At 40.1% G+C, this 16,696-nt stretch overlaps 1 protein-coding gene across 7 annotated transcripts in view; it reads left to right on the top strand.

The window, feature by feature from the left end:
• The window catches only part of ZNF841 (zinc finger protein 841), a 30,848-nt gene extending 14,605 nt beyond the window's left edge, over window positions 1–16,243 (top strand). For 5 of the 7 annotated variants that reach the window (XM_055370294.2, XM_055370292.2, XM_055370288.2 and 2 more), the window contains 3 exons: window positions 3,780–3,906; window positions 4,687–4,818; window positions 13,263–16,243. In XM_055370294.2, coding sequence (XP_055226269.1) covers window positions 3,780–3,906; window positions 4,687–4,818; window positions 13,263–15,766 — 2,763 coding nt within the window. In that variant the 3' untranslated portion in view covers window positions 15,767–16,243. The remainder of the gene's footprint in view (window positions 1–3,779; window positions 3,907–4,686; window positions 4,819–13,262) is intronic. The other 2 variants (XM_031003849.3, XM_055370295.2) reach the window with 2 other exon arrangements.
• The last annotated feature ends 453 nt before the right edge of the window (window positions 16,244–16,696 follow it).

The raw sequence follows: 16,696 nt of genomic DNA, 5'->3' as shown, positions 1-16,696 counted from the left end.
AAAATCATCTACCTCCCCAGTTTTTGGTGGTTGCTTTGTTCAGGGAGGACACTCTGCAGTCAACTCAACTAGATTGTGGAGACTTTCCACACCTTTTCTGGCTGGGGATTTTGTCCTCTCTGGGCCTTTGCTTGTCATCTCTTCATTGAAAATGTTTGCTAGTTTCTACCCAGAAGCTCCCCTGTTGTCTGTCTTTGATATTGCAGACTTTGGTGCTACAATAAGCTGTAGTACTAGATATTCACTTAGCGTTTGTCTGTATTACTGCACACACTGGTTTATGTAAATCATCCTTTTTCTCAGTGACGCCTAACCTTTCACCTTGTTCTTGTCGGTGCTTATATTCAGGAAGAGAGAAACCAGCCCATCAGTTGGTCATCTGAAAAGTCAGGATGTTGGACAGATATTCTGCTCCTTTCCATCCCCTAGATGATCTTGGGAGTTGTGGGTTTCTTTTCTGTTACCCCACTGCATGGCAGGGACTGGGTCTCTGTCAAGTGGATGCTTCAAATTTTCCTTCAGAGCTTCTATACTGTTTGCTTTATGTCAGCCTGAGGTGTAGAAACCTCGTAACTGTTTTCTGGATTTATCCCTGAGGCAATTAGTCCATGAATTGTTAAAATCATTTCACTGTGGTGACTGGAGAGTTTGGGGATTCTTTTTCCTTTATCTTGCTGACATCACTCAGTGTAGTTTTATAATTTGTTCACATAATTCTGAAAATGTTTTGTACTTAAGTGCCATGGTATATATGCTAATGAAAATTTAGAAGTGTGTGTGTTGTTTTTAAATTAGTGTTACTAAAGTAGGAAGATTATTTCAGTACATTATTAGCTTGTTTATTTAAACATTCTTTTTCTGGGTTGCAATCATGTTATCTCTTTTTTTTTTTTTTTTTTTTCTGAGATGGAGTTTCGCTCTTGTTGCCCAGGCTGGTTACAATGGCGCGATCTCGGCTCACCCACAACCTCCGCCTCCCAGGTTCAAGCGATCCTCCTGCCTCAGCCTCCCTAGTAGCTGGGATTACAGGCATGTGCCACCATGCTCGGCTAATTTTGTATTTTTAGTAGAGACGGGATTTCTCCATGTTGGTCAGGCTGGTCTTGAACTCCCGACCTCAGGTGATCCTTCCGCCTCGGCCTCCCAAAGTGCTGGGATTACAGGCATGAGCCATCGTGCCCGGCCACAATCATGTTATCTCTTAATTTTAGTAGATCTAACTCTTTGGCTCTACCCCCTCCTTGCCTTTTTCCCTCCCACCTTTTCTCTTTGCTCAGACATCCAGTGCAGTGGTGAATGACAGGAAGTCTGGCCAACCCCTTTTCTCTTAATTTAGAGGAAATGAAAAACCCCCTTTTCTCTTACTTAATTTAGAGGAAATGAATCCAGTGTTTCACTTGTTGGGTGAAATATTTTTCCTTAACAGTTTTTGGGTTTTTTTTTTTTTTTTTTTTTTTTCCGATTTCCTTTTTGACATGATTTTTAAATTTTCTAATAATTTATGCAAGCATATACTGCTGCAATACATATTGTTTCTATCTTAATCTGTTAAATTTTAATGTATTACACTTATAAACCACCTAATCTTGAATCACTGTTTTATTTATTGGTGGAATAAACTAATAAACTCCATTTGGCTTTTGTTAATGCATAAGTAGCTAAATTTAATTGGATAAAATTGCACTTAGATATTTAAATATAGGCATTTAATAGTAATTGTAATAAAAGTTTATATACTTTTAAAATTTTGTACCATTTTCTCCAGCCTAGTATTGAATAAGTACAAAATAAATAAGTAAATGAAGTACTAAGTACAAAGTAAATGAAATACAATTTATACATTTTCATTGTCCCAAGCATGCTAAAACATACATGTCTAAGAATAATGATTTAAAAAGTCATCCAAAAATATGTCATTGAGAGATAGCTTCTTATTTCAGTTAATTTAAATGTTTGTATGCATTGGTTTTTATTTACAACATCATCATTTCATAAATCAGCCTATTATCTTTTCACAGTTGAAATTATTTACTTGGTTTTATTTTAATTTTTTTCTTTTCTCTACATAAGATACAGGCTTGGGAACACTATTGAAAATTATATCTTAAATGTTTCTATGGCCTTAAAATGTTTTTTCTTTAAAAACTTTTTTTTTTTTTTCCGAGATAGAGTCTTGCTCTATCACCCAGGCTGGAGTGCAGTGGTGCGATCTCGGCTCACTGCAAGCCCTGCCTCCCGGGTTCATGCCATTCTCCTGCCTCAGCCTCCCGAGTAGCTGGGACTACAGGCGCTGGCCACCACACCCGGCTAATTTTTTGTATTTTTAGTAGAGATGGGTTTTCACCGTGTTAGCCAGGTTGGTCTCGATCTCCTGACCTTGTGATCCGCCCACCTCGGCCTCCCAAAGTGCTGGGATTATAAAAACTTTTTTACATATTTCTTCGTCCCAGTGATTTGCTTAATTTTTAAAATTTCCTTCTATATTATCATGTGAATGGATTAGTTTTATGAATAGTAATGTATTATGTGCGTGCTTCTGTGTGCTTATATGATGATATTTTTTTTCTTTGTTTTTGAGATGGGGTCTCACTCTGTCTCCAGGCTGGAGTGCAGTGGCATGATCTCGGCCCACTGCAACCTCCACCTCCCAGGTTCAAGTAATTCTGTGTCAGCCTCCCCAGTAGCTGGGACTACAGGTGCACACCACCACGCCCAGCTAATTTTTGTATTTTTAGTAGAGATGGGGTTTCACCATATTGGCCAGGATGATCTCGATCTCTTGACCTCATGATCCACCCATCTTGGCCTCCCAAGGTACTAAGGTGCAGGTGTGAGCCACCACGCCTAGCCTATATAATGATCCTTTATGCGGTTCCAAGTTAATCTTGAACTTGCTTCAAGTTTTCTCAGGCAACCCTCTGTCAGTATACTGCAGCATTCGTCCCCTATGCAGCAACAAGACCATCTTTGAAGCAGGGATTAGCCCTCAGCGACATCAGTCCTGATGACACCTTGATCTTGGATTTCCCAGCCAGCAGAATCATCATGAGAAATACATTTCTATTGTTCATAAATTAGTTAGTCTCTCTTATTTTGTTATAGCCACACAGAAAGACTAGGACATACTCTGTAATATAACTGTCGGATTCTGTTGATTCAACTCTAATTTTTAGACATCTGGGTTCAGGTGCTTGCTCTGCTGTTTGCAGGTTGTTGACCTAGGTGACTTTCTTAGCCTGTCTGTGACACAGTTGTCTTCTAGTAAGATGGGAAGAAATATTTCTGTCATAGGTGATTATGTCATCATTTGAGTTAGAACATGTAAATCCTTTGGAGCAATGCCCGGTACATGGGGAGTGTTCCAAAACTTTAGTCCTTGCTGTTACTCTTGTCATCGCTGTTTTTAGTTTCTGACCTTTCTTTAAAGCCACTAAGAACGTTGTCATCTCTGAAGACACCACTTGTATTCTAGCTCATCTGGACACCTCACTTGGTGTAACAAATATAATATCTAAAACTTTCATAGGGATAACCATGTGTTTATTTCTTGTTTTGTCCACAAAAGTGAGAAATGTGCACCGATTTAGATAATATCCTAATCTCCTATTGAATTTTATAAAACCCAAAATCAGGGAGAAATAATTATCTCACAGATGCTTTTAATGGATATGTCAAAACACACTTCAATCAAATTGATGTGACAGTTCTCTCCTCTTCTCATTTTATGTAAAGATAAGAGCTCACCCATTGCTCATATTGAAATGTGTTTTTCATTTCAGGGATCTTTGACATTCAGGGATGTGGCTGTAGAATTCTCTCAGGAGGAGTGGAAATGCCTGGACCCTGTTCAGAAAGCTTTGTACAGGGACGTGATGTTGGAGAACTATAGGAACCTCGGCTTCCTGGGTGAGGATAATTTTCCTCCAGAAGTTAGGAGCTTCCCTTGTGCATTTTTGTACTTTCCTTATTGTGTTTCTTGTGAGGCCCTACATTATTTGACAGAGACTGAAGCCTTGTTGATTCACAAATAAAAAGCTTCATAATGCTGCATCTGGCCTTTAACTGTCCCATTTCTATGGATATTCTGCTTCCTTCTTTGTACATTAGTGGTGATTCCAGAGCTGAGGTACGTGTAAAACCTTATGGCGGAGTTAATATATCCAATTCCCTGTTCTTCCTGTTTTCTATCCTTGTGCTTTTTTTTTTTTTTTGACACAGTCTCAGTCTGTCACCCAGGCTGGAGTGCAGTGGTGTGATCTTGTGATCTTGGCACACTGCAACCTTAGCTTCTTGGGATAAAGCCATCCTCCCACCTTAGCCTTCCAAGTAGCTGGGATTATGGGTGTGCAACACCATGCCCAGGTAGAGACAGGGTTTCACTCTGTTGCCTAGGCTGATCTTGAACTCCTGTGCTCAAGTCATCTTCCCGTCTTGGCCTCCCAAAGTGCTGAGATTACAGGCTTGAGCCAGTATGCTTGGCCTATCCCTGTGTTTTTGATTCAGTATTTCTTGGGAGTGAGCTAGATATCTTCATCTTACAGTGTTCACTAAGCATTCAGAAGGAGGCAATCAATGGATGAGTTTGTGAAATATTTTGTAGATTCAACTGCAGCGTTTTCTCTTCTACCTAGACATTAGGCTGCGTTCTGGAAAAACCATGGGACATCTTCTTTCTTTTTTTATAAGCAGGACTCTGTCTTCCTGACCTGAATATTATCTCCATGTTGGAGCAAGGGAAAGAGCCCTGGACTGTGGTGAGCCAAGTGAAAATAGCGAGGAACCCAAACTGTGGGGAATGCATGAAAAGCGTGATCACCGGTAAGAGCTCAGATGGGCACAATGGAAGCGGTACCATGAAATTGTGTGTGTAAGACTCTGCAAGTGGGAGAGTTCTGTGGGGAAACAAATTTGATTTTCTGTGAGCTCCAGAAGTTTTCTTCTTTCCTGTTTATCACTTTGCTCTCCAGACACGTATAACTTTACCTTTCACTCTCCAGGGGTTGCTGCAGCTCAAACAGAGCAAAGTACAAGACTGTTATGATGGACCACAGTGTCATCTGTATTGTGTGAACTCTGATGCTTTGACTCTGTGGCATGGGAAGGGCCTTTTCAAAGAAGTCTCTTTCCCGTGTGGTCTCTCCTCCTGTTCTTGATTCCATCTGATCCTCAGTTCTCTGATCCATATAGATTGGAGCTGAGGGCTCCATAGTCCTGGTGCCTGGAGCTTTTCTGGTTCCACCCCATTTCCTATACTTGAAAGTGCTGGTCAGGAGATGAGGAAACATTGGTTGCCCTTCCTTTGAAGCTGGGGTCCTAGAACTGGACTATCTTCAGCCCTCTCTGCCTGTTCAGGTCCCTCAGCCATTTTCTTAGTTCTTCTTTGGACACTCTTCTTGGGTTTGTGACACGGGAATGAGTTGGGTCTCCTGAGATTGTTACATATAAGAATTGTAAAGACAGTTGACACAAAGGTCCTCTCTTTATTCTTAGTCCTACACAGGGAGCGTATCTCTGTCTTCACACTCTTAGTTTGGGATCTGTGGACAGAGCACTGTCTCATTTCAAGATCCCTCACAATCCAATTCCTGTGTTTTTCTCTGTCTTGTTTATGCCTTGGCTCTTTCTGATCTTGCATTCTCTTTTATGTTTGTGTGATTTTTTGCCTCTGAGACTTGCTTTGGATAAATGCATTTCTAGGGTCTGACATTTTATGCTTTTTTCCTGCTGTGATAACCCATCTTGGGGTTATGAATATCTTGTGGACTATCGTATGGAGTGAGTTTACTGGGTAAGAGAAAATTTTTGAAGGAGAGCACTTTGAGTAATGAGTTTTAACATCATCTTGCTACATACAGAGGTAACTATTAAAGCCAGAGTAGAATGATCAGCATTTGTCATGATATTCAGATAGAGACCATCACAAGAGCCTGGTTTCTGAGAAATGTCACAAAAGTATCTCTCAAGGGTACTGTGGCAATGTTGATCTCATATACTAATGGTCCTCTTTTTTGAGCTAGCAGTGAATGGTGTAGGAATTTCTCCCATGCCGGGCGTGGTGGCTCAACGCCTGTAATCCCAGCACTTTGGGAGGCTGAGGTGGGTGGATCACCTGAGGTTAGGAGTTCTAGACCAGCCTGGCCAACTTGGTGAAACCCCGTCTCTACTAAAAATACAAAAGTTAGCCGGGCGTGGTGGCAGGCACCTGTAATCCCAGCTACTCGGGGGGCTGAGGCAGGAGAATCTCTCAAATCCGGGAGGCGGAGGTTGTAGTGAGCCGAGATTGTGCCATTGCACTCTAGCCTGGGGAACAAGAGCGAGACTTTGTCTCAAAAAAAAAAAATTTCTCCCGGGAAGAACATTGTCCAGGTTCACAGCTTCATCTCTGCAGGGCTGTTGCCTGAACCACTGCTCATGCCACACTTTTCTTCCCCAGTATTTTTGTTTACAGTGAGTACGACTTTGATCTTGAGGAAGCTAATGAAGTTGAATGAGGCTTATCTTTTTTAAGTCCACAAAATTCGTTTTAAGCAACCATTGCTTTCATCTGATGCATTTTCATGTATTATAAATGAACTTTGTTTTTATTTATTTAATCAGTTCCATATTTTTGAGGATACTCAGTTTTCTTTGTTTTATGTTTCTATTGTGGTAGTGTTGTGTTGGGGAATGCATATTGTTTTATGTATTTTACAAGATTTCCTTCTTTAGTACAGATGGTATAGCTCAGCAGCAGTTTCCCTAAAACTTACAGAAACTCCATAATGTTGTGTTGATAGTTTCAGTTATTCCTTTTACTTCTGTTTCACCTGACTTAATTCCTACTATGAAAGTATATATTTGTCAGTTAAATTGATTACAGTTTTTAAGTTGGAAATCTTTAATATCTTGAGCATAATTTTTTAAGTTACTATCTTAATTGTGGAAATACCATTTAATAGATTGATCGTTCTTTGTTATATAACATACATTGCTTTTCTGTAGTAAGTTTCAGTTTCCTAAATATAGCTTGCTGGGTTTTGTTCAAATTGCACTGTTTTTTTCTTTCTTGGAACAAATGCTATATTATAATAACTATTCTCCTATCTACATTCATGTCCATCATGTTATACTGAATCATTATTTAAAAATCTAACTTTATTTTAAACTTAGCCCATTTCTTACACTTCAGGGACTTCTCTTCTATTTATAAAACCTATATATTTTTTTCATGATGCTCAAGCAATGAAGAATAAATTCTCTTAAAAAACTTGTATTGGGCCAGGAGCAATGGCTCATGCCTGTAATCCCAGCACTTTGGGAGGCTGAGGCAGGCAGATCATTTTGAGGTCTGAGGTCAGGAGTTCAAGACCAGCCTGACCCACATGGTGAATCCCTGTTTCTACTAAAAATACAAAAAAATTAGCCGGGTGTGGTGGCGCATGCATGTAATCTCAGCTACTTGGGAGGCTGAGACAAGAGAATTGCTTGAACCCAGTAGGCAGAGGTTGCATTGAGCTGAGATCACACTGCTGTACTTCAGCCTGGGCGACAGAGCAAGACCCTGTCTCTAAAAAAAAAAAAGAAAAAAAAAACAAAACTTGTATTTTGTCCAGAAAAGTTTTTCCTAGATTTTCTTCTAGAATTTTTGTAGCTTGAAGTCTTAATGTAAGTCTTTATTCATCTTGAATTAATTTTTGTATATGACAAGAGATAGGAGTCCAGTTTCATTCTTCTATATATGGCTAGCCAGTTTTTCCAGCACCCTTTATTGAATAGAATGTCTTTTCCCAATTGTTTTTTTGACTATCAAGTATCAGTTGGTTGTAGGTGTGTGGCTGTATTTCTGGGTTGCCTATTCTGTTCCATTGGATATCTTCTATTTTAATGTTAGCATTTATATCTGCAGATTTTCTATCTTAGCACTGTTTTTTCTGCATTCACAAGTTTTGGTATGTTCTATTTTCATTTTCCTTTGTTTTGAGATTTTTAAAATGTCCCTTGTGATTTCTAATTTGACATATTGGCTGTTTAAGAGTATGGTTTTGTTTGTTTGTTTTTGTTTTTTGAGACAGAGTTACGCTGTTGTTGTCCAGGCTGGAGTGCAGTGGTGCAGTCTCGGCTCACTGCAACCTCCACTTCCTGGGTTCAAGCGATTCTCCTGCCTCAGCCTCCCGAGTAGCTGGGATTACAGGCATCTGCCACGATGCCTGGCTGAGGGTTTCACTATGTTGGCCAGGCTGGTCTCGAACTCCTGACCTCAGGTGATCCACCTGCCTCAGCCACCCAAATTGCTGGGATTACAGGCGTGAGCCACCACACTGGCCTAAGAGTATGTTGTTTCCACATATTTGTTGATAATCTAATTTTCTTCTGCTGTTGATCTCTAGTTTTATTTTATTATGATGGGATAAGTTATGCTTTACGATTTTAGTCTTTAAAAAGTTTAAAATTTTTTTTCTTTTCCGATATTTCTTTTGAAAAATGTTTCATGTGCAGTTCTGAGAAATTTGTATCGCACTGTTTTTGGGTGATGTGTTATGCATATATAGGTTAGGTTCAATTTGATACATAGTTTAGGTTCTCTAGTTCCTTGTTTTTCTTCTGTCTGATTGTCCTATTTATAAGTAAAAATAGGCCATTGAAGTCTCTTATTATTACTGTGGAACTACTTCTCCCTTTAGTTATGTTAATTTTGCTTCACATATTGAGGATCTCTATATAGGAACATATTGTTATATCCTCCTAGTGAATTAACCTTTTAATCATTATATAATGCCCTTCTTTGTCTCTTGTACCAGTTTTGACATAAAGTCTATTTTGGCTGACATCAGTTTAGCCACCTCTGATGTCTTTCGGTTAACATTTTTAGGGGATATCTTTTTTCATCCCTTCAGTTCAGCCTATGTGTGTCCTTTGAATTAATGAGTATTTTCTGGATAGTGTGCAGCTGAAGCCAGTTTTAAAAATTTATTCAGCCAGTCTCTGTCTTTTGACTGTGGAGTATAAATACACTTACATTTAATGTAATTACTGATAGAAAAGGACTTATATTGCCATTTTGTTAAGTGCTTTCTATATCTCTTTTAGATTTTTTTGTTCTGTTTGTCTTACTGCCTTCGTTTTTATGTAGTTGATTTTTTTTTTCCTGAAATAGTTTTATTTCCATTGTGTGTGTCTTCTATACATTCTTGGTGGTTACCTTTGCAATTACAGAAAACACTTTAGATTTATAACATCCTATTTTAAACTAATAACAGCTTAACTTCAATTACATACAAAAATGATTTTTTTACAGATCTGCTTCCATGTTGTGTTTTTGATATCCCAGGATACTTTCATCGTATATACTGTGTCTCCATTAACATATATTTAAACCTTGACAAGAGTCTCCTGCTTTCTTTGTTTTCTCAAATCTTCGCCTGTTGTGCCACGGGTCCTCATTCTGCACCCCATGTCTCCTTAACGTTCTTGTACTATCAGTAAAGTTTTATGGTGTCTTTATGTGTGTGTACAAAATGAATTCATCCATCTCCTCTTCATGGCCATTTTCAGGTTTTTTCTTAAGGATTGAATTGTAAGAACAGTCTTTCACATATCTCTTGATATGTAGGGTTGTTGAGCATGTATCTGGAAATAGAACTCATGGGACATTCAGTTTGATAAATTTCATAGCAAATATTATAGAGACATAAATCTGTTTTCTTCCCATATCATCACACCACCTCCTTTTTAATTGTCTTCCCTTGTTGTCCTGCACCCATAGTATAATTCTCATGTTTAAGTATTAGTCAGTACAATGCTACCTCTACATTAGTTTCTCTTTTCTTCCAAAGCCAGGATTTTAGCTGTTTCTTGTGCAATTCTATTCCCACAGCTCTGCAAGCACAAACCCTGCTGCTTCATGCTCATTACTCCTTGATCTCCCCTCTTGCCCTTTGTCCTCCTGGGCCTTTCCTAACATATTACTTTGTCCAGATGGACTACCCAGTTACTGACTAGCATATTAATTTTATACTCCCATTATTGCAGAACTCCCTCGCCTCCCATGCTACTCTCACTCTGTAAGGGGTAACCCCTACTCATTCACTTGACCACTGTCTGATAACACTGCGTAAATCAATATATGCAGGGGATGATGACTCAGATACCGTTCGTTATTCATGACGGATGGCTGAATAATGCTTTTGGCAACACAGCATTGCAGGGAGCCAAGGCCTGTGGGACGTGACCAACTCAGCATTCCACTGGAGGCTATATGATCAAACAGCAAACTGTTTATCATGAATGCAGGATGTGGGCAAACTCATGACTGCTCCTGCTGACAGAAGGTTTGCTGGAGGCAATCACTTCCTGGTGCCAGGGTTATCTACTGCCATATCTAGAGCCTGTTGTTTGAGGAATGCAGTCTTGCAAGCCTACTCTGGACTGCGCAGCTGACCCCTTCTTCCACCCTCCTTCTCACGATCTCTCTTGCCTAATAAATACGGAGGGCTGTGTAAAGCTCAGGGCCCTTGTCCACTACAGGCAAGGTGCCCCTGACCCCTTCTTCCAAATATACTCTTTTGTCTCTTGTCTTTTTATTCCCGCATTCGCCCCCTTTGTTCAGTCCTCCTAGGTCCGTGTGGGTTACATAGTGGCACCCCGAACAGCGACAGAATCAGGTGCTCTACACAAAATGGCTCTTGAAGTATTTCTACACTCTTGATATTTGGGTTGACCTGTTATCTGCACTGCTTGTTTGGGAAGTTGTTTTTAAAAAACATGTTTGATCTTGCAAACCCAGGTTCTTGTGTCTTACTTTCTTTGTAAATTGGGTATAGATACATAAATCCGGTGGGCATATTTAGTGTGCTTGTTTGTTAAATAGTGATAATTTACCTAAAGACTTTTTAAACAAGTTAGTGCTGTTAGCTAGCTTAGAATATTGCATGTTTTATAGTACAGACTCACAAATTTGTTTAATAACGTGTATCAACATTGTTTCATGTTTATAATGAGATAGCATATTGGCTTTACCTTAGTCAGCATGACTAGCTGTATCAGATACCATAGATAGGGTGGTTTAAACAGCAGAAATTGACTTGTCACAGATCTGGGCGCTGCGAAGTTCAACATGTCAGAGCCAGCCACTTTGGTTCTTGGTGTGGACTTTTTTCTGGTGTGCCATGGCTGACTCTGTGTTCTCATGTGGCAGAGAGATTGTCATGCAAAAAGCAGAAGCTTTTTCACGTTTCTGCTAATTGCATTCCTGAAGTTCTATGCACCATCCTGACCTAATTGCCTCCCAAAGACCACACTTCCAAATACTATCACATTGAGGATGGGGCCTTAACATAGGAATTTTGGCAGACATAAGTCTTTATATCAGAGCAGTCTACATTGTATCTGTAAGTTTTCATTTTGCAGTTTGGTCCAAACGGTGTTGTCTTTTATCTCAGTTCATGCATTTTCCAAGTACAATCTCTGTATCATATATATTTTGTGGCCAATGAACTGGATAATAAAGACAGTGAATAGGACTGGGCACGGTGGCTCATGCCTATAATCCCAGCACTTTGGGAGGCAGAGGTGGGCAGATTGTTTGAGCTTAGGAGTTCCAGACCAGCCTGGGCAACATGGCAAAACCTCATCTCTACCAAAACTACAAAAAAATTAACCGGGCATGATGGCATGCATCTGTGGTCCCAGCTCTCAGGAGGCTGAGGTGGAAGGATCGCTTGAGCCTGTGAGTTGGAGGTTGCAGTGAGGTGGGATCATGCCACTGCACTCCAGCCTGGGTGACAGAGTGAGACTCCATCTCAGCCAAAAGCAAAAAAAGACAATGAACACATAGGGACTTGCTCTATTGTTTGTTACATAGTTGTAGGCATGAAATCATAACTGGGATTTCTGATTTCCTTTCCCAAGTTTTATTCTTTTTTTGAGGCAGTCTCTCTCTGTTGCCCAGGCTGAAGTGAGGTGTCGTGATCTTGGCTGACTGCAACCTCCCCCTTACAGGTTTATGTGATTCTCGTGCTTCAGCCTCCTGAGTAGTTGGGATTACAGGCATGCATCATCACGCTTGGCTAATTTTTTATATTTTCAGTAGAGATGAGGTTTCACCATGTTGGTCTGGCTAGTCTCAAACTCTTGGCCTCAAGTGATCTGCCCACCTTGGCCTCTCAAAATGCTGGGATTATAGGTCTGAGCCACCATACCTGTCTCCATTTTTTTTTTTTTTTTTTTTGAGACTGCTCTGTCGCCCAGGCTGGAGTGCAGTGGCGAAATCTTGGCTCACTGCAACCTCCGCCTCCTGGGTTCCAATGATTCTCCTGTCTCAGGCTCCCGAGTAGCTGGGATTACAGGCACGTGCCACCACACCCGGCTGATTTTTTTTACTTTTAGTACAGACGGGATTTCACCATGTTGGCCAAGCTAGTCTTGAACTCCTGACCTCGTGATCCACCCACCTCGGCCTCCCAAAGTGCTAGGATTACAGGCTTGAGCCACCGTGCCCGGCTGACCTGTCCCCAATTTTTATTCTTTATTATGTTATATATTTACCTTTCTCTCATCCAAGTACTAACCAGTTCTGACACTGCTTAGTTTCTGAGATCAGACAAGTTCAGATGCATTCACGGTGGTATGGCCATAGACATATTTACCTTTCTTTTATCTTTAAAAGCCAGTGATCTCAACATATTTTCTAGTTATATGCTGCCTCTAGAATATGAGTTCTTGCTTATTATTGATGGAGAATTGTTTAGAATTTCATACTATAGATTTGTATTTTGTGGTTGTTCATTATTTACCTGCTGGTTTTATCACAGGCTATTAGAATGTTTTATTTATTAATTTATATTATGATTATTTATTAGTTAATATTTACCATTACAGTGTATCTTGCTGTTGCTTGGCATTCATTTGTATGAAATAAATATATGTAACTTTTTTCTCTCCTATTATGAGGGAGCCATATGTTTACTGCCAATTGGTGTGTCATTTGGGGTCAGCGATTGCAAAATACTTGTTTTGGTGCTCATATATGTTTGCATAACATGAGTCTTCTGGTCGAAGGCTGTTTGAAACTAGGCCTTCCTAAAATTGATTTAAATTACATGTAATCACTTTTTCTTTACTATAGAATTCTATTCATTTTGCATTTCTACAAATAGAAGATCATGGTAGAAAAGTCTCACAACTTGCTAGTATAAACATTATGTTTAGCGCAGTGTGTTTTCAGTATAAAATAATATTTACCAATAATAGTTATTTTAAAACCCCATGTTCATTATATTTTGCAGGTATCTCTCCTAAATGTGTGATCAAGGAATTGCCACCAATACAGAACAGTAACACAGGAGAAAAATTCCAAACAGTGATGTTGGAAGGACATGAAAGCTATGACACTGAAAACTTTTACTTCAGGGAAATCCGGAAAAATCTACAGGACCTTGACTTTCAATGGAAAGATGGTGAAATAAATTATAAAGAAGGGCCGATGACCCATAAAAACAATCTTACAGGTGAAAGAGTTCGACATAGTCAAGGGGACGTAGAAAACAAGCATATGGAAAATCAGCTTATATTAAGGTTTCAGTCCGGTCTGGGTGAATTGCAGAAATTTCAAACTGCAGAGAAAATTTATGGATGTAATCAAATTGAGAGGACAGTTAATAATGGTTTTTTAGCTTCACCACTTCAAAGAATTTTTCCTGGTGTCCAAACCAACATTTCTAGGAAATATGGGAATGATTTTTTGCAACTTTCGTTACCTACACAAGACGAGAAAACACATATTAGGGAAAAACCTTACATAGGTAATGAGTGTGGCAAAGCCTTCAGAGTGTCTTCAAGTCTTATTAATCATCAGATGATACATACTACAGAGAAACCTTACAGATGCAATGAGTCTGGTAAAGCCTTTCATCGGGGCTCACTACTAACAGTACATCAGATAGTCCATACAAGAGGGAAACCATACCAATGTGATGTATGTGGCAGGATCTTCAGACAAAATTCAGATCTTGTAAATCACCGGAGAAGTCACACTGGAGACAAACCCTACATATGTAATGAATGTGGCAAGTCCTTTAGTAAAAGTTCCCACCTTGCAGTTCATCAGAGAATTCATACTGGAGAGAAACCTTACAAATGTAATCGATGTGGGAAGTGCTTTAGTCAAAGTTCCTCTCTTGCAACTCATCAGACAGTTCATACTGGAGACAAACCCTACAAATGTAATGAATGTGGCAAAACCTTTAAACGGAACTCAAGCCTCACTGCACATCATATGATCCATGCAGGAAAGAAACCATATACATGTGATGTATGTGGCAAGGTCTTTTATCAGAATTCACAACTTGTAAGGCACCAGATAATTCATACTGGAGAGACACCTTACAAATGTAATGAATGTGGCAAGGTCTTCTTTCAACGTTCACGTCTTGCAGGGCATCGGAGAATTCATACTGGAGAGAAACCCTACAAATGTAATGAATGTGGCAAGGTCTTCAGTCAACATTCACATCTTGCAGTGCATCAGAGAGTTCATACTGGAGAGAAACCTTACAAATGTAATGAATGTGGCAAAGCCTTTAATTGGGGCTCATTACTAACTGTACATCAGAGAATTCATACCGGAGAGAAACCTTACAAATGTAATGTGTGTGGCAAGGTCTTTAATTACGGTGGATACCTTTCGGTTCATATGAGATGTCATACTGGAGAGAAACCTCTCCATTGTAATAAATGTGGCATGGTCTTCACTTACTATTCATGCCTAGCACGTCATCAAAGAATGCATACCGGAGAGAAACCTTACAAATGTAATGTGTGTGGCAAGGTCTTCATTGACAGTGGAAACCTTTCAATTCACAGGCGAAGTCATACCGGAGAGAAACCTTTCCAGTGTAACGAATGCGGCAAGGTCTTCAGTTACTACTCATGCCTAGCACGTCATCGGAAAATTCATACCGGAGAGAAACCTTATAAATGTAATGATTGTGGCAAAGCCTATACTCAGCGTTCAAGCCTCACTAAACATCTGGTAATTCATACTGGAGAGAACCCTTACCACTGTAATGAATTTGGTGAGGCTTTTATCCAAAGTTCAAAACTTGCAAGATATCACAGAAATCCTACTGGGGAGAAACCACACAAATGTAGTGAATGTGGTAGAACTTTTAGTCATAAAACAAGTCTGGTGTACCATCAGAGAAGGCATACTGGAGAGATGCCATACAAATGTATTGAATGTGGGAAAGTCTTTAACTCCACTACAACCCTTGCAAGGCATCGGAGAATTCACACTGGAGAGAAACCTTACAAATGTAATGAATGTGGCAAGGTCTTCCGTTATCGCTCAGGCCTCGCACGTCATTGGAGTATTCATACTGGAGAGAAACCTTACAAATGTAATGAGTGTGGCAAAGCCTTTAGAGTACGTTCAATTCTGCTTAATCATCAGATGATGCATACTGGAGAGAAACCTTATAAATGTAATGAATGTGGTAAAGCTTTTATCGAAAGGTCAAACTTGGTTTACCATCAGAGAAACCATACTGGAGAGAAGCCATACAAATGTATGGAATGTGGCAAGGCGTTTGGGCGGCGGTCTTGCCTCACTAAACACCAACGAATTCATTCTATTGAAAAACCTTATAAATGTAATGAGTGTGGCAAATCTTACATTAGTCGCTCAGGCCTCACTAAACATCAGATAAAACATGCTGGAGAGAACCTTACAACTAAACTCAACGTGGAAAGGCCGTTAGATGTTGTCCTAGCTTCTGGGATCCCCAAATAATTTATACTTACTCATATAGCTTGTATATTTGTCCTTTCCCTTTAAAGTCTCATGTGGAATTGTAATCTCCAGTATTGCAGGTGGGGCCTAGTGGGAGGTGATTGGATGATGGGGGTGGCTTTCTCAAGAAAGGTTTAGTACCACCCCCTTGTTGCTGTCCTTGTGATAGTTCTCATGAGGTCTGGCTCATGCCTGTAATCCCAGCACTTTGGGAGGCCGAGGTGGGTGGATCACCTGATGTCAGGAGTTTGAGACCAGCCTGGCCAACATGGTGAAACCCCGTCTCTACTAAAAAATACAAAAATTAGCTGGGCGTAGTGGTGGACGCCTGTAATCCTGCTACTTGGGAGGCTGAGGCAGAAGAATCACTTGAATCCGGGATGTGGAGGTTGCTGTAAGCCGAGATTGTGCCATTGTACTCCAGCCTGGGTGACAAGAGTGAGACTCTGTCTCAAAAAAATAAAAAAATCAAATGTTCATGTTTTTGGAGTTTGAGAGAATTTATACAGGAAAAAAGTCATATCAGTGTGCTTAACGTGGAAGGACCTTTAATCAGTAGTGTGTCTTCAGGCTTTACCAAATTATTCATACTGGATAGAAACCTTGCAAATGTAATTAACGTGGTAAAATTTTAAACCGTTTCTCAGCCAGACGTGGTGGCTCACGCCTGTAATCCCAGCACTTTGGGAGGCCAAGGCAGGCGGATCACGAGTTCAGGAAATCGAGACCATCCTGGCTAACACGGTGAAACCCCGTCTCTACTAAAAATACAAATAATTAGCCAGGCGTGGTGGCACGTGCATGTAGTCCCAGCTACTCAGGAGGCTGAGGCATGAGAATTGTTTGAACCTGGGAGGCTGAGCTTGCAGTGAGCCGAGATTGCGCCACTGCACTCCAGCCTGGGCGACAGAGCAAGACTCCGTCTCAAAA

The sequence above is a fragment of the Gorilla gorilla genome, chromosome 20 (genome assembly GCF_029281585.2).
Source record: "Gorilla gorilla gorilla isolate KB3781 chromosome 20, NHGRI_mGorGor1-v2.1_pri, whole genome shotgun sequence".
Taxonomy (NCBI): Eukaryota; Metazoa; Chordata; class Mammalia; order Primates; family Hominidae; genus Gorilla; species Gorilla gorilla.
Note: the sequence above shows the minus strand (reverse complement) of the source record. Positions and strands in the feature narration are given on the sequence as shown.